The sequence below is a fragment of the Gadus morhua genome, chromosome 2 (assembly GCF_902167405.1).
Source record: "Gadus morhua chromosome 2, gadMor3.0, whole genome shotgun sequence".
In the NCBI taxonomy this organism is placed as follows: domain Eukaryota; kingdom Metazoa; phylum Chordata; class Actinopteri; order Gadiformes; family Gadidae; genus Gadus; species Gadus morhua.
The window spans coordinates 23,759,135-23,784,062 of NC_044049.1; the positions used below are offsets into that span (position 1 = coordinate 23,759,135).

Genomic DNA, 24,928 nt, shown 5'->3' on the forward strand with positions numbered 1-24,928 from the left:
GCTAGATGTCCAGTGAGTAATAATATCCAACGACAGCATAAAATGACGCAACATCCGGTACGTGCGAACAGCGAGCGCTGATCTTAGATCAGTTTATTTACCAGAAGTTGTGGTCAAAATGCAGTCCGAAAAAATACATAAACTGACCCAGGGCCGGCTTAGTCTAGACTCTACACACGTTGCGTAAACTGACATCTACTTCCTTGTCGGACGCGACAGTTTCAGGCATCATAGACATGACCCTGAGCCTCTCAAACCCCAATATGTGGTACAGGCTGGTTCTGCAGGGATCTGCACATACACACGCACTCCGATCTATACACAGCGCTCTACCGGGACGACACGGCACGTTATCTAATGCCATGGCATCTTTGAGACTCCATTGCCTGGTAGGTCAAACCAAGAAGATGTTATAACATGAATGAATGAGAAGACGGGTTTGTGTGTGTGTGTGTGTGTGTGTGTGTGTGTGTGTGTGTGTGTGTGTGTGTGTGTGTGTGTGTGTGTGTGTGTGTGTGTGTGTGTGTGTGTGTGTGTGTGCGTGTGCGAGAGACTATGGATATGATTGCCCCTGATGATGTCTAGACCCTGGTGCTGTGTGTGGGGTCTATTTGTGTGACTATGGATAGAGTGTGTGTGCGGAGGATCCTATCTCAGTTTTGGCTGAATCTTGAGAGTTTATTTTGTTTTTTAACCATCCCCATCCAGGCCCGGGTACAGATGTCCAGGACAACCAGATGTTTACCTCCACTCTGCAGCAGAGCGTTTTCATCTCTACCTCCTCCACCCGGTCAAAAGTCCAAGTCCAAAAAAACCGGGGTATGACTGAGTCAGACTACAATAGAGTCCGTGTATGCAGCTAGATATAAAAGAGAGATTTCAACTGTTGGCAGAGACTCAAATCATGGTTTCTGTCAAAGGGACAGACTTACCCATTGTATGCTATTCTTTTTCCGCACAGCCTGTGACGTGGAAATCTTTAGCCATCACATTCGCCATCGGCGGCACTGTCCTGGGTCTCATGAAGTACTTCAAGAAGGAAAAGGAAGAACGTAAGAGCACTGACTGTCAATGTTGTCATTGCACATTACCAGTATACCAGTAAAAATATACACAGTGGTAGTTACTATGTATTACAGTACAAACACATTATTACTTTAATTATGATACGTTGTAAGAGTTGACTTGACATCTTTCTCATGGGAAATTGGGAATTGTGTCACATTTATAAGCATATTGTGTTCATGTGAGAGTGTTGTTCATTCATTAATCCTTGTAAAGCGTCACACATTGAGGTGAATCTTTAAAAGCCAAGGAAGATATGGAAGCATCTACCTGTGTGTGTGTGTGTGTGTGTGTGTGTGTGTGTGTGTGTGTGTGTGTGTGTGTGTGTGTGTGTGTGTGTGTGTGTGTGTGTGTGTGTGTGTGTGTGTGTGTGTGTCTCTCTCTCTCCAACCTCAGTGCTTGAGAAGGAGCGTAACAAGTCGATAGGCAAGGCTGCGCTGGGCGGCCCCTTCTCCCTGGTGGACCACAACAACAAACCCAGCAAGAGCGAGGACTTCCTGGGCCAGTGGGTGCTGCTCTACTTCGGCTTCACGCACTGCCCTGACATCTGCCCTGACGAGATCGAGAAGATGATCGAGGTGGTGGACGCCATAGGTGACCCACTTTTATTCCAATCATGCATTGCTTTACCCCCCCCCCCCCCCTACGGATCCTGATGTTAAATGGATGCCATTCTGCTTCCAGCAGCGTTGTTGATAAGCTATTTCAAGTTTCAAGAGGTTGACATCATGAAGGGGCGTGTCCAACCTAGCCAGTGGACTGTACTGATTGGTTTGCTGATCTATCCATCATGCATGTGGCTGAACACATGTGGCTGGTTTTGCAAGTGTAGATTGTAAGATTCTTGTTAAAAAGAGAGCTTTTTTTAATTTGTTTCTGCTGAAAAGTTGTGGGTTCGAACCCCAATGTCTGCTGCCTAAACAGGCTGTAAAGTCGTCTTCTGTCACGGTCAGCTCACGTCCCGATGGTCGTTCGTCCGTGTCGCTTCTCATCGATTGCATGGTAACTGTACCAACACTCCCTGGCGTGTGCTTCCCTCTAGACAAGATAAAAAGCATCCCGAACCTCACCCCGCTGCTCGTCACGATCGACCCCGACAGGGACACCGTGGAAGCCATGGCCGCCTACGTGAAAGGTAGGGTAACAATTACCATGCAAACCTTAGGGAATTCTTCAAAATATATTTAACAATTATTCGCCGAAGGCAAAGTAAATAGTGGGGAATAGCCCCCCGAGACCAAGTTTCCCACTTTCCATGGAGCCTCAGGTAAAAACATATCCCGAGTTTGAGATCTCAATCATGGGATATTGCCCAATATCCCGAGATAGCGAACCAATTAAATTGCGCCATTTTAGGAGGTTCACGTGTAGCATATACTAAATATATATATATATATATATATATATATATATATATATATATATATATATATATATCCTGACACTGCATGCATAAGGACATAATGCCAAAGCAACCCAAAGATGATTACGACGCAAAGTTTATTATGCAAACCATAGAGAATTCTTGACAATATTGCTCTACTGTAAACTCCCAGAATGTAGAGTATAGTAATGAATGAAGAAACACGATGAATTGGACTAAACAGTAAAAGGATGAGTAAAAGTTGATTGTGCTTACCATAGATACGATTATTCACTATATTGAGACACAATATTGCCAGCTGATTTGTAAGGAGCAAGGCTGTGACATAAAACTTAGAATAGGCAGATTTCTCCGTTGAAGAATTGAATGACTTAATCAGGATCAATTATAGCTAAGACTATGGTTGAAATGAGGATATTGACATTTTTTAAATTGAAAGTAACAGTGAGTATTTATAATTCATTGTTATAAGGTGCTGTGGAATCTCAATGTATGATTGAGCACAACTTTGACTGTATATTTTAGACCTGGGGTCGGCAACCCTAGTCATTGGCACACTTAAAAAAAAAATATATATATTATTTTTTATTTTATTATTATTATTAAAAAATGTCACCGCACAATACGGTAGCATAATTATTACTAACCATTTTTTTTGCACTTTATTCTGTTTTGGGCATTTCCTCCCAGTGCAAATATGATTAAATGAGTTACTGAAAGCAGTGTTCTCAAATTGGATAAATTGAGAAGAAAATATTTAAAATATTGTTGCAAGTGGCCTGTATGCATCGCCTTCACATGGTTTTGCAAAGCTGCACACGTCTTAAAGATATTGATGGGGATGGTTCCAACATTCTCATCTATTCTTGTTTTTTTACATTTCTCACAGTGAAAATAAGTTTTTGAATGAGTTTCTGAAAGTGGTGTTTTAAGATGGGACATATGTCATTATAATTTGTAAGCCCATGTGGTAAATATAACAACAAAAAAAACATCCAAAATGTTGATGCATGATTGTGGACTATATGGACATTTTTGGTCTCTGTCATAATTCAGCTTAATATTTAATATATTGTTGCTTAAGGCACTCATTAACGAGAAAATGTCAAACTGGCACTGCCTGTTGAAAAGGTTGCTGACCCCTGTTTTAGACACAATGTTATAACGGTGCCTCTCTCTCTCTGCCTGGCAGAGTTCTCTCCCAAGCTGGTGGGTCTGACAGGAACGAAGGCCCAGGTGGAGCAGGTGTCCCGGGCCTACAGGGTCTACTACAGCCAGGGGCCCAAGGATGAGGACAACGACTACATTGTGAGTTCCCCCCCCCTCCCCTTTGCTGGTCCACTCAAGCTCATCCTGAAACCGAGGAGGTCTTTACTATTTAACCATGAGCAGGAGAGACGCTTTTCATCACAACAAGGTTTTGTTTATGAACCCTGCAGCGTTTTCCCTCCCTAGTTTGGTTCCTTTGCGGATATTAGAACTCAGCAATCAGACTTAAACAGGTGGACCAGATGGTGTTTGCTTCCAAGCACACCCGGGAGGGGTTTGTGTGCAGTGAGATAGCGCTCTTGACTCAATACAATAGAGACTTTTAAAAGAAGTTCCTCAATTTAGCTAGCATTTTTGTAGTAGTACCCCTCTTACGCACTTATTGTGTGTTTTACGTCCTGCCACTTAATGTACACACTTGAAAATAGTACTAAACATTGTGTAGCATCTTATCCTAAGTAGCTTTGTTGTATAGGGGGAATGGGTTAGAACCAAGGGCTTGGCACTTGGTTCTATAAACATCCTTACTGTATGGACAGCGCTAAACTTTCTTCTCAGAAATGTACTTTCTGTAAGGCTCTTTGGATAGAAGCGTCTGCTAAATTCCCTCAATGTAAATGTAAACGTAGTGCCGTTGTGACCTAACTCGGGGCGTGGTTCTCGGCAGGTGGACCACACCATCATCATGTACCTGGTGGGTCCGGACGGAGACTTCCTCGAGTACTTCGGCCAGAACAAGACGAGCACAGAGATCACGGGCTCCATCGCGGCGTACATGAGGAAACACAAGAAGGGCAAATAGAGACTGGATCGACCTGCTCAGGAAAACCCCAGGCCATCACCAGGGACTGAATCTCCTGACTCCTGACTGATGATCACACGCTATGATAACAAATGACCAATGATTATTCAGATGCTTATTTTCTATGTATTTATTTTTTTAAGAAAAAGCGGTTGTGTGGGTGGACTGCAGTGGTCTTATGGATGGCGGGTTTGTTGCTGCCCCTCCGGCGTGGATTAGAAGTTAAATCAAAGATAACTCAACCATGAAGTCTGATACACTTTAGAACGCTGGCTGCATCAGAAGAATGCAATGTAATGGCAGATTGCCTTCACCGTGGGTAGCAGCTAATGCCTGGAGCTTTGGGCAGTGAAATAAACACTACCACAACCAGCTTAAAAAAGATGGACCCCATTTCATGATAAAAGTGCAATTTTGAAGAAAAGAAGAACTTTTTTTGTTCATTGTAATCACTGTCTTTTTTTTTCGCTATGTTTTGCATTGTTTCTGCACTACTGGCCATCTTGATAAAGGGTTTAACTATTTTCGTTTCAGTTATTTTTGTTCTGAGATTTAAGAAAATAAAAAAGTCAAACATTGTCATCAATATAAACAGTGCTTGGAGCCAGCGGAGCAGTTAAGAACCACACAGTGCTCCTAAAGCGATCCACGGCCATCCGTCCCACGGCATTACACTCCACCCCTTATAGACCCGACGTGTTTAGGCTGTTGGTATTTGTTTTAGGGGTGGGAATCTCTTGGCACCTCACGATTCGATTCGATTCCAATTATGAGGTCAACGATTCGATTCTGAAGCGATTATCGATTTTTTTATGTACATTTCCGTGCGTGATTTTCAAAAAATATATATATACATCTGGGTTTGCTACTCAGAGTTTGCTAATCACTTCCTACTTTTGTGATGATCGTTAAAGACATCAACAGATGAATTAACTTATCTAATATTTCATAAGAGAGAAAGCTTTTGACAAAAATATGACTTTCTATGAACAATGCAATAATCAATGCAGCTTGCATTATAACACAATATCGAAGCATGCAAAAAATAGGTTTCAGTTTTATTTTCTTTCTAGTCATTAAAGGAAAAGCTGCTGTTGAATTAGAAGGAGTTCTTGTGTCTGGCTGTGAGTTTGCGTGCATGCTATGCGTAGGCTGAATCGCAATCGTGTCAAGACAAATCAGATTGGCCAATACACACTGAAGATAAATTCACTAATTTTAAAATTACAAAAATTATCCCTTTCTGGCGAACAGAATGTTGCAGCAGGCAAAAATAATAGATGTATACTTTTTTTTTTATTCCGATTATTAATTTATCTGCATCCAGACAGAATCGTTCTAGCGAGAATCGCGATGCATCGAAGAATCGATTATTTTTCCCACCCCTAATTTGTTTACCAGACACTTTGATCCTATGCAAGTGATTCAGAGTTAACCTCCAACCTAAAACGAGGCAAATTCACAAAGTCAAGGCCAGTCACAAAACAGTGCTACAGAGTAAAGGAAAGAAACTGGACTGAGCAGCGATAGGAATGACATTTGCACACATGACGAGTGTTTTTCAAGCTTAAAATCGATGTTGACACAAGCCGTCTGGCAAGTCTTCACACAGTGTTTGACCTGCCTTCTTGTGGCTCATGTTCATGGCCCTTCTCTCTCTACCTTGACCCCCTTAAACACCTTCACATCTATTTTAAATCAATCCCCCCTCCCCCTACAGGCCCAAGCAGCTGAAGGGGTCCTCTGTCTCAACTTTTCTCTCTCCCCTTTATCCCACCCTCTCTGTCTCCCTCCATCACCCCCTCCCACTCTCTGCCTCTCCATCCTTTGACCTTTACGATTTGTCTCCGAATAACTGCTCTCTGGCCATCCACCTGCCAGGAGACAGGTGGTGGTGGTGGTGGTGGATGTGGATGGGTATGGGGGTGTTAAAGTTAGGTAAAGTCTGGTGAACATTTGTTCATCTACCGAGGAGCAGTTGCAGAGGCAGCTGTCTGAGCTTGCGGGAGATAAAAGGAAAGACGGATTTAGACTCGCTATATCCACGCCAATTAAGACCGTCTAGTCGGTCACCGACTGCCAGGGAACGTAGAATCTGTTAAGAAATACACCATTATAATATTTTGCAAACAGAGAGAGGTACGGGCCAGTCCCTATCATCATAATGTAAAAGGAGCTGCACGAGAAAACTGATGTTCCCTAAATGTACATCCTCCAACAGCTGGTTAATGTCAAGACAACCAGCTGTTTACTTCCAACAATGATTCATTTGACTGGGATCAAAACAAATGCATCTTGATCCCATTAAAAAGGGGAAGCATTCACCAGTTGGGGGGTGGGGGGGGTTGGCAATATTAACATTAGAACTATGACATCGCACTGGGCTGACACACACACACACACACACACACACACACACACACACACACACACACACACACACACACACACACACGGCCGAGTGGAACCACATACTGGTGCTCTATTAATACTGATTATTGTTGATAGAAACACACGCCGACCGGCTTAAGACCGAGCTAAGGGGCTTTGTGTAGTCATTGTTCTCCCCCGTCAAGGCAAACTGACATGTTCTGCATTCTCACGACAACGTCTGCTGATGGTTTTAGTGTGAGCCGAGCGTTCTGCACTCTGTGACTCATCCATCTACCCAGACCCAAACCAGGCTCAACATGGCAGCCTTCAAACACGCAGGGAATGCGATGCAAGCGTATAAGTATTTATGAAAACACTTGATGAGCGGATGGAAAAGTAGTATAATGAGTAGCAAAAAAGCTAGATAAAAAATCAATAAGTCAATAATAGTTAATCAATTAATAATAAAAGTAGGCTATTGATATTCTTAGGGGTTCAAGCATGCTCAATTGCCAAGGTAATCTTGTGGCAAAATATCAAGCAATACACAATGTTACCACAACAAAGCTATTAGAAGTGCAAGATAGCTCGACTGACGGGTACTAAATAGATATACAAATTAGATTACATGAAATGTCATGGCTTTTGGTCTGGCTGGAACCTGTTTGAATATGTGAACGGCTTGCTTTGATGTGCATGGACGACTTAAGACAAAGACTGTACAGCAATCTCCAGCCTCATCCTGGTCCTCAGACCGCCATGGCCATAATTCAGGAGGCCTAATCTCGCCTGAGCCCGGAAAATGATGAGGGCCATTTTTGGCCCCGTAGCTCATAATCCGTGGCCCTTAGCGATCATTGCTTTTTAATCGACCGAGGGCGCGGACCACAATCAAATCCGTTTACACATTACACAATACAGCTATACTTAGGTTTTTTAAAATACAAAACAGACATGAAACAGACAGTGGAGGACTTTCTCCAACTTGGCTTTTAAGCCAGATCTGATCTCTCTGGCCAAATATAGGAGAAAGCGTTAATACAGTCCCGGCATTGGTGTTATAAAGGCTGTCAAAATCTCGTTAGGCTCAGGGCATCTCTATGGCACACTGAGTATTGAATAGGAATAAACCAAGAGAGCAATAATCATCTTTCAGACAGCTTTTAGAAACCCTTTCTGGATTCTGTCAAACCTTTTCGTTTTGGGACACTCAGGTAAGCGCTATTCACCTCTTTTTTAGAAAGAAATACAAAAATGTACATTACTTTATTGTGGTTGTGTCTATCTCAATGGGTAGAGCATGGCATTAACATAACCAGGGTTGGGGGTTATATTCCCATTGGGGCCCCCCCATGCTAAACATCTATACTATTTTGTATTGATTAGGCCGAAAAATGGCATTTATATTTCGTTAGCCTCTGGCTTAATTGCCGAATTTGGCCAAGAGTCATATTTTTGGCCATAGTCAAACCTAACTCTACTCTCCTAGTACTGCTGCTGATTCACTGTGCTTGATTGGCTGTAGGCCTATCCTAAGCCAAGGATGGATCCATTGTATTCATGTTAAGTCATTGATAATGAGCTTCGATCTGAAATGAGAATGAGATCAAGCAGAGCATATATTACAGCCAGTAAAAACGTATTTAAGATTGTTCCACGGTCCACACCAGGTCTAGTAGGATATGGGTGACGTTGAGATGGCGATCTTTGGGGTGGCGTCGCCGTTCCTCCGCAAGCCGGAGCGAGAGCGGGTCGCCGCCCAGAACATGCCCTTCGACGCCAAAACGGCCTTCTTCGTCACCGACGCGAGGCAGGAGTACGTGAAGGGCAAGATCAAGAAGCAAGACGGCTCCAAGATCACCGTGGAAACCGAGGACGCAAAGGTAGGCTTGGCATAAGGACAGCTCTGGTCCTCATCTTGTTGATTACGGACTAGATATTATGGGAAAGTTAGACAAGAGTTTTTTAGTCAATAAAATGGAGCATATTAGACTAGTTTTCACTCAAAAAGGTTCAATTGATTTTAAACTATGATTTTTAAGATATCTTACTGATTAAAATGTTCTTAATTGCTTCTGCCAAAACAATTATACGTTTGGAAATAGCACCTAATGCAATGGTCTGTTATTGCTGCAGTCTACTGTCCAGAAATAACAGACCAAAGAATGCCGTTATTTACCAATCAGAACTGAGTAATCAACAAAGCTGTGTAATAATCGTTGTTATTTGATTCATATTAAACACCTGAAGTATAACACACGTTTAAAAGTGTGTTACACATTTCAGAAAGATTTACGTGTTCATGTCATTGTATTTATTTTCATGCATTTCCTTTTGTTTCCTCCAGATTGTGGTGGTTCAGCAGGATGACCTGCGGCCCATGAACCCCCCCAAGTACGATAAGATCGAGGACATGGCCATGCTGACCCACCTCCACGAGCCCGCCGTGCTCTACAACCTGAAGGAGCGCTACGCCGCCTGGATGATCTACGTAAGACCGCCAACCCAGAGGGCCGGGTTAGCAGGGTTTTGGGTCAAACCACTGGTACCATTGAGTTGGGTTGGCATGGGAGGGCCACGGAATTATATGGAGGGGGGGGCATAACATACAGACATAACCAGGCATAGCATACAGCCTTTGTAGAGCGAGAATGTATATTGAATGTGTACATCGCAAAAATTTCAGGCATGTGCCTCCCCAGACCCGCCATGGACAAAGGAATGCTTAGAACGATAATTAATTAATACTGGCACTCATGGTAACAATGTCACCATGACATCCACACTCGCCTCCCATCAAGATCACATGACACTGCGGTACAATTATTTCAACTGTTCATCCTAATGAGGACCAAGCCCTTGTCCCCCCCTCCGTCCAGACCTATTCGGGGCTGTTCTGTGTGACAGTGAACCCCTACAAGTGGCTGCCGGTCTACAACCCAGAGGTCGTGGCCGGATACCGCGGGAAAAAGCGCCAGGAGGTCCCACCGCACATCTTCTCCATCTCCGACAACGCTTACCAGTACATGCTAACCGGTACGCAAACACTAACACAATGGGTACGTCTTTTAGGGAAGAATTGTTAGAAAAGTCCAAGGCGCCTGGATTTACTTATTTTCAAGTGTCTTGGTGTGAGTTTTAATATATGCCAACCTCCCATGTACATATTTATCCAAATTGTATCTAAAATTAATTCTGTCAGTAACTTCCAATTCAGAACACACCGGTGTGAATACTTTATTCAAGTATGAATCCCAAAATCCCAAGACTAAATTATGAGTTATATATTGTTCGTCTTTTTAACAGATCGTGAGAACCAGTCAATCCTTATCACGTGAGTAACTATTCCACTTCCTGTCTTGACCGTCACAATAAGAGACCCTCGTCTAATTTCATCGTACAACTTTTGCAGCGGAGAATCCGGAGCTGGAAAGACTGTGAACACCAAGCGGGTCATTCAGTATTTTGCAACAATTGCATCTTATGGGGATCCAAGCAAGAAAGAGCCACTTGATGGTAGAATGCAGGTATTTACCGACTTCCGTACCAGCACTCTCACTCTCTACTCAGACAAGCATTATGCAGATTTATCCAAAGTGACTTACAGTCATTTTCAGATACATGTCTGGTATATTGCCCAAGGATGCCTGCGGCCATTGGGGTTCGAACCCAGAACCCTTTGGCTTGGAGTCACCCTAACTCTCTAACCACTAGACTATCCTGGCCCACAAATACCTAGTTCTTTTTTAACTCCTCCTTCAAAAGTTGCATAGGCTGGCCATTTTCCTTTCCTTAAAGGACTTTCTCCACTGTTTGTTGCAACCAGTACAAGAGACCTCTTCTTCTGTGTTTATTTTAAACAAGGAAGCATGCTCCTTTTAACAGGGAACCCTGGAGGATCAAATCATCCAGGCCAACCCCCTGCTGGAGGCCTTCGGTAACGCCAAGACCGTCAGAAACGACAACTCCTCTCGCTTTGTGAGTCTTATTCTGTCAAAATCAAATAACACCAACGGCACTCCTGTATATCGGTATTCTTTATGAGTATTAAAGGCACCCTCTTGTACCCCCAGCTGTGAAGTTGATTAGCCATTACAAGCTCTTCCATACCTGTTAGTTACATCACATGTGGGAGTGTCCACTCAGATGTATAATGCACAGATCATCCTACAAGCCAACCCAGTGGATTGTACCCCCTGACAACCTGGAAGATTGGTCCAATAAACATCACACCTGTCGGTTATGTAGGGTCCCTTTAATATGCATATATTAGGTGGCATAGATAACACTTGTAACAATACCTAGGAGCCTTATGCTGATCATAATGCTAATCGTCATCAACCCCTATCATAATTATGTTCCAGGGCAAATTCATTCGCATCCACTTTGGAACAAAGGGGAAGTTGTCGTCGGCTGATATTGAAACCTGTAAGTCGGACTGGAGCTACGTATACTAAAGCTAATCCCGGGATGTAGGCGATAAGATAATATTTGACCTCTTATGTCAATCCACAGATCTACTGGAGAAGTCTAGGGTGACCTTTCAACTCCCGGCTGAGAGAAGCTATCACATCTTCTATCAGATCCTGTCCAATCAAAAGCCAGAATTAACTGGTAGGTGGTCACATGAAGTGAACATAGTCTTTATTCCACTTATTGGATTTAACAGAAGTTCTTCTTTTAAAGTCTTTGAATTTTTTGACACATACAACCAATACAGCATTTACAAGGATCAATATTTGTATTATACCAGAGTTGCTGCTGATCACCACCAACCCTTATGACTACCCGTTCATCAGCCAGGGGGAGATCACTGTTCAAAGCATCAGCGACCAAGAAGAGCTGGTCGCCACTGATGTAAGATATATACGCTTTTATCCAAAGGGATTTGGATGTGAGATGTGAATCGGTCAGGTTCATATCATGAAGGAGCAGGTAGGGGTTAGAGCCGCTTGCTCAGGGATGCCTCCAGGTAGACCGCTAAAATTTGGGTTGAACCTAATGGCTGACTTTCCAAGAAAGAAAAAATACATAATACAAAAATCCGATGATACAATTGAATCAAAAGCATTTTTTTGTGTATTTTTGCTCTATTGCAATCATGCAATATTATCTGGGATCTTTCAAAAAGATTCTTTACCAAGTGAATTATTGTCAAGTCTGCCTGTAAACTCAGAATGTAAACTCAGGTGGTCTAAGCACCGTTCCTTGGTTTCTGTAGAGCGCGATTGATATCCTTGGGTTCAGCACAGAGGAAAAGATGGGCATCTACAAGCTGACCGGCGCAGTGATGCATCATGGGAACATGAGGTTCAAGCAGAAACAGCGGGAGGAGCAGGCTGAGCCTGATGGCACAGAAGGTGAGAGGTTAACAACCTGATGGTTCAGAAGATGGGCTACAAGCCGCAAGCAATGGTCAAGGATAAACCTTTCGAGAGTTGAATTGGAATGCATGCAGAGGTCCAATTAAAAATGACCCACATAAAACCAACTATTTCAATTATTGTTGAATCTTGCGGCTTGAATCTTGCTTATTGTTTGCCTTTCTGCCTACTCTAACAACTTGTTAATTTTGTTACATACATCCTTCCTCTTAGTGGCAGACAAAGTGGCTTACCTCATGGGCATGAACTCTGCAGATCTACTGAAGGCGCTATGCTATCCAAGAGTGAAAGTTGGAAATGAGTATGTCACGAAAGGACAGACCGTGCAACAGGTACCCTGCCCCTTCCATTAGTCAGTCTATGTTGAACATCGGATTTAATCTGCGGCACATTACAAATCCATTTTAACTCTGGAACCTTTGATGACAGGTGAACAACTCAACGGGTGCCCTCTCTAAAGCTGTCTATGAAAGACTGTTCCTCTGGATGGTGACCAGGATTAACAAACAGCTCGACACACAACTGCCCAGGCAGCACTTCATCGGCGTCCTCGACATCGCTGGCTTTGAGATATTTGAGGTAAATTGGACTCATGCAACCATTGTTAGTTAGTCTTCTTATGTATTTGTGAATTAAAACGACACAATGCCTTGCAGATGAACAGTCTGGAACAGCTGTGCATCAACTTCACCAACGAGAAGCTCCAGCAGTTCTTCAACCACCACATGTTTGTGTTGGAGCAAGAAGAGTACAAGAAGGAAGGCATCGACTGGGAGTTCATTGACTTTGGCATGGACCTGGCAGCCTGCATTGAGCTCATTGAGAAGGTAAACTGCACTGTTTCAACTTCCTCCCGGTAGATCCACCAAAATCCATCTCTACAATGTCCAGTCTGGGATTAAAAACAACACTATCTCAAAGTACAATCTTAGTTCTTGTTCTATCTCAGTAGCCATCTATCCATCTTCATCCAGGTTACACAAGTTAAAAGTTAGGCACATTCACCATCATCCACCTGGAAGCAACTAGAAACATGTATCTATCTGTATTCATTCATCCATCCATCCCTCCATCCATCCATTTATCCATCAAACCAAACATCTAAAGAAATGGTTCTCCTGCATGCCTCCAGCCCATGGGCATCCTATCCATCCTCGAGGAGGAGTGCATGTTCCCCAAGGCCACCGACGTGTCCTTCAAGAACAAGCTGTATGACCAGCACCTGGGCAAGAACAGCTGCTTCCTGAAGCCCAAAGCCTCCAAGAGCAAGGCCGAGGCCCACTTCTCCCTGGTGCACTACGCCGGCACAGTGGACTACAACATCTCGGGCTGGCTGGAGAAGAACAAGGACCCGCTCAACGAAACCGTGGCCCAGCTCTACCAGAAGGCGGGCCTGAAGCTGTTGGGCAAGCTGTTCGCCACCTACGCCTCCACCGACGGTCTGTTGGCCTCACCGTCTCCTTATTCCACCACCCTGACCAATAGTCCTGTCCTGTCACAAATTCAGGAATGCTATTCCTCTATGTAGTATAGATATAGTTTGACGGCCCGTGGGCCTCACATTCTCCTTTATCCGACCACCCTGACCATTAGTCTTGTCCTGCCACAAATATAGGAATGCTATTTCTCTATGTAGTATAGATATAGTTGTGTGTAATATACTATGTTTTTTTTTGTCCATTTTCTTTTAAATACCCTGAGTGAATATGTTCATAGCATTGGTGGTCCCAGTCAGAATCTAACCTCCAACCCTGGCAGTGTTAATGCCATAGCGATAGTGCTACCAGTTGAGTGAGACAAGAGGAACCCTATGTACTTGCAATGCAAATCTCTTGTTCATTTTTTGTTCTCCGTCCTCCTAGACGGAAGTAGGAGGAGTGCCAAGAAAAAGGGCTCTTCCTTTCAGACGGTTTCTGCACTGTTCAGGGTACGGTAATGTGTTTTCTTTGGAGTTTTACTTTCTGCGATTATTTAAGAAGGGGAAATAATCTCTGGGTTGGCATCTTTCTTACGCAGGTCCTACCATGTCTAAGGTTAACAAACTTTTAAATAATATGAAAGTTGATGAATAGTGCTCTCTTGTGTGTTCTCTTGGCTTTGTCTCCGACAGGAGAACCTCAACAAGCTCATGTCCAACCTCCGGTCTACCCATCCTCATTTTGTCAGGTGCATCATCCCAAATGAAACCAAAACACCAGGTAAGACAAACCGATCAATATGTCGCCACACCTCCCTCGAAAGTGATACTGAAATGGTATCAATACCGATGCGAGAAAGATGCTTAAATGCTGTAAGAGTCCTGCCAAATATGCCTCATTTGCTGCACCCATGGGTTGTTTTATTTTGAAAATCCAGCGAGGACATCTTCCATTACCTTGTAGGTGTACAAAACGTATTATTGATCAGATCATTCCATTCCATCTTCCAAGTCACACTGATTCAATGCTGAGCGGTAAAATGATTGTCCCCAAGGATCCATGGAGCACTACCTCGTACTGCACCAGCTGCGCTGTAACGGGGTGTTGGAGGGCATCCGGATCTGCAGGAAAGGGTTCCCCAGCAGGATCCTCTACGGGGACTTCAAACAGAGGTCAGCCCATGACCAGGTTCCTTCCATATCCTCTACCAACAGCTACCATCAGAATGTCCCTATCTGTGGACGGCTCATAGTCATAACTCGTTTGCAGTTATCAGATGTGTTAAAGGGGAATATTATGCCACCGGGCGTGGGTGTGATTAGCTATTAAAAGCCTGGAAAACAAAGGAAAAGGGCAATTTTTCAAACATTTTTTAATGGCTAATCACACTCACACCTGGTTGCATAATATCAACCCAATAATTGTGTAAGATATTTAGGCATGTACATGCACGCTTTTTAGTATCTGGTTACAATACAAATCATGGCTTTATTGTTTTTTTTGTATGCATTTTTTGCATGCTTATTTGTTACTTGCTGCACAGTCGAGGACGCCTGAAATCAAAGCATTTCATTGCCTTTGATTACTCCTACTCGTTTTGATTGCACTGCATACTACTGCATACTACTGCATACTACATACTACTGCATACTAAATACTACGTACTCCTCCTCACAGGTACAGAATCCTGAATGCTAGTGCGATACCGGAAGGGCAGTTCATTGACAGCAAAAAAGCATCAGAGAAACTCCTCGGCTCCATTGATGTGGACCACGGCCAGTACAAGTTTGGATACACAAAGGTACTCTCAATGGCCAAGTTGCATTATGTGGTATAATTAATAAGTATAAAGCATACAATAAATAGCACTGATTATAAAGAGGAACAACTTCTACTATTGTTCTCAATTGATCCTTTGCACGATTCCACCAAACACAGTTAAATGTGTTGACCTTTATCCCATGACATGATGCAGGTGTTCTTCAAAGCTGGACTGTTGGGTCTTCTGGAGGAGATGAGAGACGAACGCCTGGCTGTGCTGATCACCCGAATTCAGGCCGTTTCTCGCGGTTACGTCGGCCGGCAGAGATTCAAAGCGATGACCAAGAATAGGTGAACACAGCATCCACCCTCTAGTATGGGGAATATGCTTCAAGAATCATGCCTGAGTTTTTTCTTTGTTTCCAGGGAATCGATATACATCATTCAGTACAACATCCGCTCCTTCATGAGTGTGAAGAACTGGCCCTGGATGAGGCTCTACTTCAAGATCAAGCCGCTGCTCCGGAGCGCTGAGGCGGAGAAGGAGATGCAGAACATGAAGGAGGAGCTATCCCGGCTGAGAGAGGAGTACCTCCGATCAGAGGCCCGGAGGAAGGAGCTGGAGCAGAAGATGGGGATTATGGTTCAGGAGAAGAATGACCTCTTCCTTCAGATTCAAGCCGTAGGTTATTTTGCTAGTCAAGAGAGATAAAAAAAAAAAAGTTTAAATGTATATCTTCCGTATTTTATCCATCTCTTGGCATTCAAATGTTGATGAGGGATTGCATGTCGGAAATGATTTGCACACCACTTGCCTACCTTAAACAGTAAGAGTAGATTTTCTCTACTCTTAGCTAGATAAATGTATAATCACACACCGAAAATGCCAAAAACACATACCTTCTCGAAGACCACTTAAGCCAGCCAGGAAGGGCTGGATCACTTGACAATGTCATTGCTTTCAGAAATAGGTGCCCAGCCACATGCCAAACCAACCTTTCCTTATTCATCCACTTTGGAGAATTGTCTGTGTTGTACCTGTCGACAGAAGGCTTAACGTTCAGTGAACAGATTGATCCAGCAAAGCGTAGAAACAGGTGTTACAAGATCCTGTGTATGTCTCGCGTGGCAGGAGCGGGATAACCTGTGCGACGCCGAGGAGCGTTGCGAGGGTCTCATCAAGAGCAAGATCCACCTGGAGGCCAAGGTGAAGGAATTCTCAGAGAGGATGGAGGAAGAGGAGGAGATCAACGCCGAGTTGACGGCCAAGAAGAGGAAGCTGGAGGACGAGTGTTTGGATCTCAAGAGGGACATCGATGACCTGGAACTCATCATCGCCAAGGTGGAGAAGGAGAAGTACGCCACTGAGAATAAGGTCAGTGGACTGTAGTTTTCAAACCGTGGGTTGTGAAACTATTACTAGGTACGTAGAACTGATGGGACTTTTTCTAAGGAGTATGCTTTGAATTGGATCGCATAAAAGGGACAAAAATGATGAACGGACAAAGTTTCTTTGCGCAGGTCAAGAACTTGGTAGAGGAATTGGCAGGGCTGGAGGACCACCTGCTAAAGTCTTCCAAGGAGATTAAATCACTACAAGAGGTGCATCAGCAGACTCTGGACGATCTCCAAGCTGAAGAGGATAAAGTGAACTCCATGACCAAGAGCAAGGTCAAGTTGGAGCAACAGGTGGACGATGTATGTATCACCTTATTAATGTTTGATGCTGTTATTTTAAGCTTTGTTGTTGTTGTTATTTTAGATTTTTTACTCTATGTAAGGGGACCTCGGGTGACTTGAAAGACGCCAAAATTAAAAATGTATTATTATTATCTTTATTTACCTTCCCAAAACAGAATTGTAGAACAATGTTGCAGCATCTGAATAGTGTTTTTAAAACATGTAAATGTTAACATTTTCCAGCTCGAAGGGTCCCTGGAGCAAGAGAAGAAGGTGCGAGCCGATCTGGAAAGAACCAGGAGGAAGCTGGAGGGAGATCTCAGGCTTTCCCAGGAGAACATCATGACCATAGAGAGTGACCGACAGCGGCAGCAGGAAACACTGAAACAGTACATACACCTCATCTCACTTGACAACCTGGATTCTCTAGGGGCCATGTGTAAAGGTTAATTATAAACTAATAAATGATATTATAGATAATAACCAAATAATGGTCTTCATTTGTCCTTTTTTTCCAGAAAGGACTTTGAGGTCATCAACCTACAGAGCCGAATGGAAGATGAACAGACTCTTAGTATACAACTCCAAAAGAAAATCAAAGAGCAGCAGGTTTGTATACCTATATCTGCCCTGGGGTTCTCTTCACTACTCCAGTCCCAAATGGCTAAACAGACACTCTAAGCCAACATTACCGCCAATATGTCATCCATTTTTACCCCACTTTAAACAAATAGACATTATAAAATTAATAATTTTTCAGACTTCCATGTTTGAAAAGAATCAAACAGCACAATCAATTTTGGAGCAGTTCCAAAAGTGCTGCACAACCTCGTTTCTAGACATACAGTTCAGAGCAGCTGTAGGAATTAGAAAATCACGTTTTTTTACTTCCACCACTCCAGGCCCGCATTGAGGAGCTGGAGGAGGAGATGGAGGCGGAGCGTTCATCCCGGGCCAAGGTGGAGCAGCAGAGGTCGGACCTGTCCCGGGAGCTGGAGGAGATCAGCGAGAGGCTGGAGGAGGCGGGCGGAGCCACCGCCGCCCAGGTGGAGGTCAACAAGAAGCGGGACGTGGAGTTCCACCGCCTTCGCCGGGACCTGGAGGAGTCGACCCTGCAGCACGAGACAACGACGGCCGCCCTGCGCAGGAAACAGGCGGACTGCACCGCCGAGCTCGGCGAGCAGATAGACAACCTCCAGAGGGTGAAGCAGAAGCTGGAGAAGGACAAGAGCGAGCTCAAGATGGAGGTGGACGACCTGGTCTGCAACATGGAGAGTGTTCTGAAGAGCAAGGTGCGAGTTTTCAGTTTTAAAGATGGGGGGCAGTATGGTGTCTGGGCTAGGGTGTTTCAGTGGTACTTGGTTTGGTCACGATTGTTTGCAGCCCACTTGTAAACGTTATTTTAAGATGCTCTTAGTCACTACAAGTTGCGTTGGACTATAGCGCCTGCTAACTAATTCAAAGACAAACAGGACTAAATATTGAATTGTCTTGAAATATTGCAGGCAAATCTGGAAAAACTATGCAGGAGCCTGGAAGACCAAAGCACCGAATACAAAAGCAAAGCGGAGGACGCCCAGAGGTCTCTGAGTGATTACACCACACTCGCCAGTTGTCTGCAGACAGAAAACGGTAAACTCAACAGTACGAAGTAAAAGAACAAAACAACTATTGTAAATGTAATGCTGTTAATAAGCCACCGACTAAAACCCTCCACAGGGGAACTTTCCCGGCAGGTTGAGGAGAAGGACGCCGCTCTGTCTCAGATACACAGGGTGAAGAACACGGCCAGTCAACAAACTGAGGAGCTGAAGAGACATCTGGACGAAGAGACCAAGGTCAGACGATGCACAAAGGGCCACACGAAGCAAACCCTGCGCTGATGCTGATACTTAATAATTACCTGATCATTCCTCATCGGTGCGTTCACTTGTATTGTGTCGTGCATTTCAGGCCAAGAGCTCCCTGGCCCACGCTCTGCAGTCGGCGCGCCACGACTGCGAGCTCCTGCGGGAGCAGTACGAGGAGGAGCAGGAGGCCAAGGGGGAGCTGCAGAGAGGCCTGTCCAAGGCCAACAGCGAGGTGGCCCAGTGGCGGACCAAGTACGAGACGGACGCCATCCAGAGGACCGACGAGCTGGAGGAGGCCAAGTAAGGAACCCTTCGGTAGTGATGGGTGGCGGTTGTCGTTGTTTCCTTCCAGTCGTACAAGTTCAAATTTGTTGTGCTCATTGCGTGTCACACGATCTATCTATCTAAGTTTATAATCTTTATCTTCTTTTTAACATAAGCATTACAATGTGTACAATGCAAATCAAGTTTGTCTTAGCTGAAATGTGGATAAATTTAACTTTGACACGAAAGGAAGAAGTTGGCTCAGAGGCTTCAGGAATCCGAGGAGTCAACAGAGGCCATAAACGCCAAGTGTGGGTCGCTGGAGAAGACCAAGCAAAGGTTGCTGGCGGAGGTGGAGGACCTCAATGTGGAGCTGGAGCGGTCGAATGCATCCAGCGCCATGTTGGACAAGAAGCAGAGGAACTTTGACAAGGTACAGTCTATTCCGGATTAGAAGGGCAGGCTCCTCATAAGAATGTGTTCAAGTCAGGGTATCATCCCCAAATATTTCAGTAATGTGTTATGGATTATTGCAATCCCATTAAAAGCTATCTTAAGTGATTCACAGTGACATAAAGATGCAGGAAATTTTGGCATGAATAGCAGTAAGGTGGATCTTGTTTAAGGGTACCTACAGTAAGACTGAGCTTGAACCCAGAGCTTTTTGGCTGGGATTCAAACACCCTAACCCCCCTGTCAGGTTCTTGGTGACTGGAAACAGAAGTTGGAGGAGAGCCAGTCTGAACTGGAGGTCTCTCAGAGGGAGTCCAGAACCGTGAGCACCGAGCTGTTCAAGCTGAAGAACTCCTACGAGGAGGCCTTGGACCACCTGGAGAGCATGATGCGGGAGAACAAAAACCTCCAGCGTAAGAAATAACGTTGGACCCAAGATTCTCATTGTTGGATGTTGAGTGGACTTTTGTCGTCTTCTTATCTGACCCTTTGGCTTTGCATTACAGAGGAGATAACCGACATCACCGAACAACTGGGCCAATCGGCAAAGACCATCCACGAGATGGAGAAAGCTGCCAAGCAAGTGGAACAGGAAAAGAGTGAAATCCAAGTTGCTCTTGAGGAAGCAGAGGTGCCTTGTTTGCCTTTATTATCTACTGATCACAGTTAAGTCTCATCTGGCCATGGATGTTTAAACTATTGTTTCAATACTGAAGGGGTTTACTTATCCCCGTACATCATATTTGCTGTCAAAGTGATAACCACCAGTAATGCTGAATGAATATGTGTCTCTCAGCATTGGACGATAACAGCTAACTGATTTGCCATTAATGGAATACAATTTCCCCAGAGTTGGTGCTGTTTCTCTCTCGCTCTTACCCAGAACTAGTGCCACCAGGCCTAGAGCGGTCGCACCCAGGATAGTTCATGGTTCGATGGATATTCTGGATTCATTTCCACTTCCTTAATTTAAATATTGTTGCAAGCTCCTCGCCGTGCAACCACAGGGTGTAGGTTTTAAAGCGGCGTTATTCCACTGACTCCGTCACTTGTTGCCCCTCCAGTCCTCCATGGAACAGGAAGAGGCCAAACTGCTGCACCTCCAGCTGGAGCTGAACCAGATCCGCTCGGAGAAGGACCGCAGGGTGCTCGAGAAGGACGAGGAGCTGGACCTGCTGAAGAGGAGCCACCTGAGGGCTGTGGACACCCTGCAGGGCTCCCTGGACGCCGAGGCCCGCAGCCGCAACGACGCCGTGCGCCTCAAGAAGAAGCTGGAGAGCGACCTCAACGAGATGGAGGTCCACCTAGGCCACGCCAACTTCCAGGCGTCGGACGCCACCAAGCAGCTCAGGAACATCCAGGCGCAGTACAAGGTGAGCGACCAACTGTACTGCCATGGCGTTTACCAACACTGCTTTGTCTTCTGCCGGGTCTAGATGTTCAAACTCCTTTGACCCAGGATTCCAATAGAGAGACAAAACAGCCAAACACAAAGCACATGAAGCCCACCATCGTCCTCCCTCTCCTGACAGGACACTCAGGTTTGTCTGGATGAGGCCGTCCACAGCCAGGAGGACCTGAAGGAGCAGCTGGCGATCGCGGAGCGCCGGAGCGCCCTCCTGGCGGCGGAGGTGGAGGAGACGATGGAGGCCCTGGAGCAGTCCGAGAGGAGCCGCAAGCTCGCCGAGCAGGAGCTGGTGGCCGTCAGCGAGAGGGTTCAGCTGCTTCATGCCCAGGTGACACGGGAGCATTAAAGAAACGTATCGTAACTCAAGACAAGAAGGCAGATCTCGACCTCTAGACAGCTCAGTCAATGTCAGAAAGAGAATAGAGGTTTTTTTACCTTTTGTTTGAAAGCATTGGATACATTACTATGCTTATCCACTCAAGTAATGTATTCAATGTATAATTCTATTGCAGACCAGTACTATTAGTGTATTAACCCTTCTCTTCCTCACCTGAGCAGAACACCTGTCTCCTGAGCAGCAAAAAGAAGATGGATTCCGATATTAGTCAGCTGCACGCTGACATGGAGGATACAGTCCAGGAAGCCCAGAGTGCAGATAATAAGGCCAAGAAGGCCATCGCAGATGTAATCCTCCATCTTTATTCTAAGTTGATGTTTTATACCTGTAAGGATCACTGTGGAAAATGCCTTAACCCGTGCCTCTTTATTCATAAAAATCGTATTCTGAATCGCTGCAAATCAGTAGTCATAGCCATGTCACTAATCACTGGAAGGCTATCATTTAGACATCAGGAAAAGTAATGGCGGGTGTTTCCCCTGCAGGCGGCCATGATGGCGGAGGAGCTGAAGAAGGAGCAGGACACCTGCGCCCACCTGGAGAGGATGAAGAAGAACCTGGAGGTGACCGTGAAGGACCTGCAGCAGCGCCTGGACGAGGCCGAGAACCTGGCCCTGAAGGGCGGCAAGAAGGAGCTGCAGAAGCTGGAGACCAGGGTACGCTAACCCCCACTACGTGCAAACTGAAGTCATCAACTTCCTACATATCCCAGAATGCACCCTGTTTATCTTATCCACTCACTGAAAGCTAATATTTCTGTTGGTGTAGATCATGGTCTGGCTGCTAGCTGACAGTAATTCTTGCTTATACTACTATGTTTATTTATTTTAAATAATTGTATTATAATTGTGAACTTTAATTGTTCTTGCAGTTCCTTTTCCTAGAATTCTTCTTTCAGAGCTTGTTATTAAATATAAAGCTAATGCTACAACCAATAATAATCTATTGCAGCAGAATTGCAGAGAAATTGAGTTTGACACCCCTAATATAGACAGTAACTAAAATATATCTAACCCTGGCCTGCTCATTGAGAATTTACTTAAAGATAAATAAAATATAGAATAAGTAACCGCGACCTGATACACAGGAGGCATCAGGAGTCTCATGTAGATGGTTTGACCATTGCCTTGGTCAGACCCTGATTAGAGATCTACACTAGAGATCTCCAGATACCTCTACTAGGGCGGAGTTCATCCAGGTGTTTCCTCAGGTCCGGGAGCTGGAGGCAGAGCTGGAGGCGGAGCACAAACGCAGTGGGGACTCCATGAAGGCCGTGCGCAAATATGAGCGAAGAATGAAGGAGGTCACCCATCAGGTAGGCAGATCTCACACACACACACACACACACACACACACACACACACACACACACACACACACACACACACACACACACACACACACACACACACACACACACACACACACACACACACACACACACACACACACACACACACGCGCTCACAGAGGTGGAAATATTGGAAACTGTCTAAAAAAAGGAATGGTTGAGAATTTCTCAGAGATGGTTGCATGCCTCTTTCAGTTTCGACTTGGTACTTTGCTTACACTGTGTGGTTCATCTGATGGTGCGTGTGTCGAGCATCCGCCCCCACCCTTCACTCCCAAATAAACTGAACCCCCGCAGCTGATGCCGGACCTCACTGTTTTTTAAACCCTGGCTATGGCCCTGTTCACGAGCTAGATGGAGAGACGGGTACAGACAGGCCGGTGAGGGGACAATAATGAGCATAGTGTTTCAGGGGGAGGAGGAGATGAAGAACGCCGCCAGGCTGCAGGACCTGGTCAACAAACTGCAGCTCAAAGTGAAGGTGTACAAGCGCCAGTGTGAGGAGACGGTGAGTGGCTGCATGCTCACCCTTACTTTCAAACACCAATATGTGCTTGAGTGTTTAACTGGCAAGTGGGCGGCGTAACACGGTCATTCGTCTCTGTACAGTAACATTCTAATCTTGCGCCAAGACAAAGGTCAAGTACGTAGTAAAAACTCACAGTAGTCATAATTAACAAAAGAGGCTAAGGTAGCAAAGGCATTTTGTAGAGATACAATTATAAATATTGTGCTTGAGAAAAGGACCAAAAACCTGTACATTCCCCAGTAGACATGTATAATGATTTCAAGGCGTTTAAGGCTGTATTTCAATGTGTACATGTATCTGAATTACACTGGGGTTAAATGTGTATTAAATTACAACTTTGATTAGACTAATTAACTCTGTATCATTATGCGACTCATCCCGAGGGGCGGCGTTGTATCGTGTGATTGACAGGAGGAGCTGAGCAGTGCGCATCTCGCCAAGTCCCGCAAGGCTCAGCACGACCTGGAGGAGGCGCTGGAGCGCGCCGACATCGCAGAGTCTCAAGTCAACAAACTCCGCGCTAAAAGTCGCAATATTGCTGGCAAAGGAGAATAGGAAAAGTATATTCTCAGTGCTCTTGTGTTTCTGAATGTAATAGAATGAGTTCTGGCTTTTTTTTGTTTGTTTAGAGAATACAGTGTATTTCGAATTTATTGGAGAAATATAATGCAATTTGGCACATGTACACAATACATATGCCTTTACTTATATATGTGGTTCAACAGTAGGTATAATATAAATACAATGTTTATTGTGTGTTAAAGTGTTTCCTTGCGTTTTTTTTGTGAGACATGAATAAATGTTTGTCAAAGTATAGGTCAGGTATCAAGTTGCACAATGTATCAAATTACCTATCGTTTTTCAATTATCTGAATATATATATGTATATATATACATAAATATTTATCCCATATCAATCTATGATAATATATATGAAATCAAATAGCAGTGAGACTGTTTGTTTCCTGTGTGAATTGGATATGCATTGCTGTCATAAAGGGTTAATATTTATCACACCACATATAATATGTTATACATCCATGTGTAAAACGCACAGGCTTAGGGTGGAGCCTGACTGCCTGTATGGGGTTACTACAGGTCATCTTAGAATAACATCCACAGCTCAACAGATTCCAATATCGATAACACAATTGTTTCATCTCTGAGATTAGCCCTCCTCCAACCGAGACAAGAGCACGATTTCACGATGCTAATTAACTTCGGCAGAAGCTATTTCCACACCATGAAATATGAACCGCAGATAAGAAGAAAAATAAATGATTATCTTATTCATCTTTCTCTAGTCAGTCTTATCCGCATTGCTAAGCAAATGGTTGACATACATAACGTCGTTTTGAGTGAATATCATGAAATCATGAAAATGACAGTAATCAGTCAGCTAATCAACCGCCAGTCTAAATGATAGTCGCAGTAGCAGTGGCAGCTGTTCGCCACCAGAGGGTGCCATCTCGGAGACTCCCGATACTTGGGTTATGTATTCCGCCTCATGACAAGCTCTCATCCAAGTCAAGCAACCATC

The 24,928-nt window shown here is 44.5% G+C and overlaps 2 protein-coding genes across 2 annotated transcripts; both read left to right on the plus strand.

Annotated features, from left to right (window-relative positions):
- The first annotated feature begins 82 nt into the window (after positions 1–82).
- On the plus strand, positions 83–5,102 carry sco1 (synthesis of cytochrome C oxidase 1). The gene is made up of 7 exons (XM_030378806.1): positions 83–389; positions 709–819; positions 962–1,052; positions 1,462–1,659; positions 2,108–2,200; positions 3,642–3,757; positions 4,386–5,102. The coding sequence occupies exons 1-7, from the start codon at positions 237–239 to the stop codon at positions 4,518–4,520; spliced, it is 897 nt and encodes a 298-aa protein (XP_030234666.1). The 5' UTR covers positions 83–236; the 3' UTR covers positions 4,521–5,102.
- Positions 5,103–8,001: 2,899 nt separating this feature from the next.
- LOC115533163 (myosin-1B-like) lies at positions 8,002–24,252 on the plus strand. The gene is made up of 39 exons (XM_030343496.1): positions 8,002–8,107; positions 8,564–8,776; positions 9,241–9,384; positions 9,773–9,929; positions 10,200–10,227; positions 10,306–10,420; positions 10,779–10,871; positions 11,258–11,321; positions 11,409–11,507; positions 11,647–11,750; positions 12,115–12,253; positions 12,491–12,609; positions 12,707–12,856; positions 12,934–13,104; positions 13,410–13,716; positions 14,140–14,204; positions 14,388–14,475; positions 14,750–14,867; positions 15,373–15,496; positions 15,671–15,807; positions 15,883–16,138; positions 16,589–16,831; positions 16,978–17,154; positions 17,380–17,525; positions 17,655–17,745; positions 18,039–18,428; positions 18,642–18,768; positions 18,856–18,974; positions 19,090–19,286; positions 19,500–19,683; positions 19,951–20,116; positions 20,210–20,334; positions 20,768–21,076; positions 21,236–21,439; positions 21,670–21,795; positions 21,994–22,164; positions 22,719–22,823; positions 23,272–23,367; positions 23,800–24,252. Exons 2-39 carry the CDS (start codon positions 8,576–8,578, stop codon positions 23,941–23,943), a joined length of 5,799 nt encoding a protein of 1,932 aa, XP_030199356.1. The 5' UTR covers positions 8,002–8,107; positions 8,564–8,575; the 3' UTR covers positions 23,944–24,252.
- The last annotated feature ends 676 nt before the right edge of the window (positions 24,253–24,928 follow it).

Coding starts and splice junctions, on each gene's coding strand:
- sco1 (XM_030378806.1), top strand. CDS start 237: ATGACCCTGAGCCTCTCAAACCCCAATATGTGGTACAGGCTGGTTCTG. Junction 390..708: donor CTTTGAGACTCCATTGCCTG/GTAGGTCAAACC, acceptor ATCCCCATCCAG/GCCCGGGTACAGATGTCCAG. Junction 3,758..4,385: donor ATGAGGACAACGACTACATT/GTGAGTTCCCCC, acceptor GGTTCTCGGCAG/GTGGACCACACCATCATCAT.
- LOC115533163 (XM_030343496.1), top strand. CDS start 8,576: ATGGGTGACGTTGAGATGGCGATCTTTGGGGTGGCGTCGCCGTTCCTC. Junction 16,832..16,977: donor AGTACGCCACTGAGAATAAG/GTCAGTGGACTG, acceptor TTCTTTGCGCAG/GTCAAGAACTTGGTAGAGGA. Junction 22,165..22,718: donor TGCAGAAGCTGGAGACCAGG/GTACGCTAACCC, acceptor GTGTTTCCTCAG/GTCCGGGAGCTGGAGGCAGA.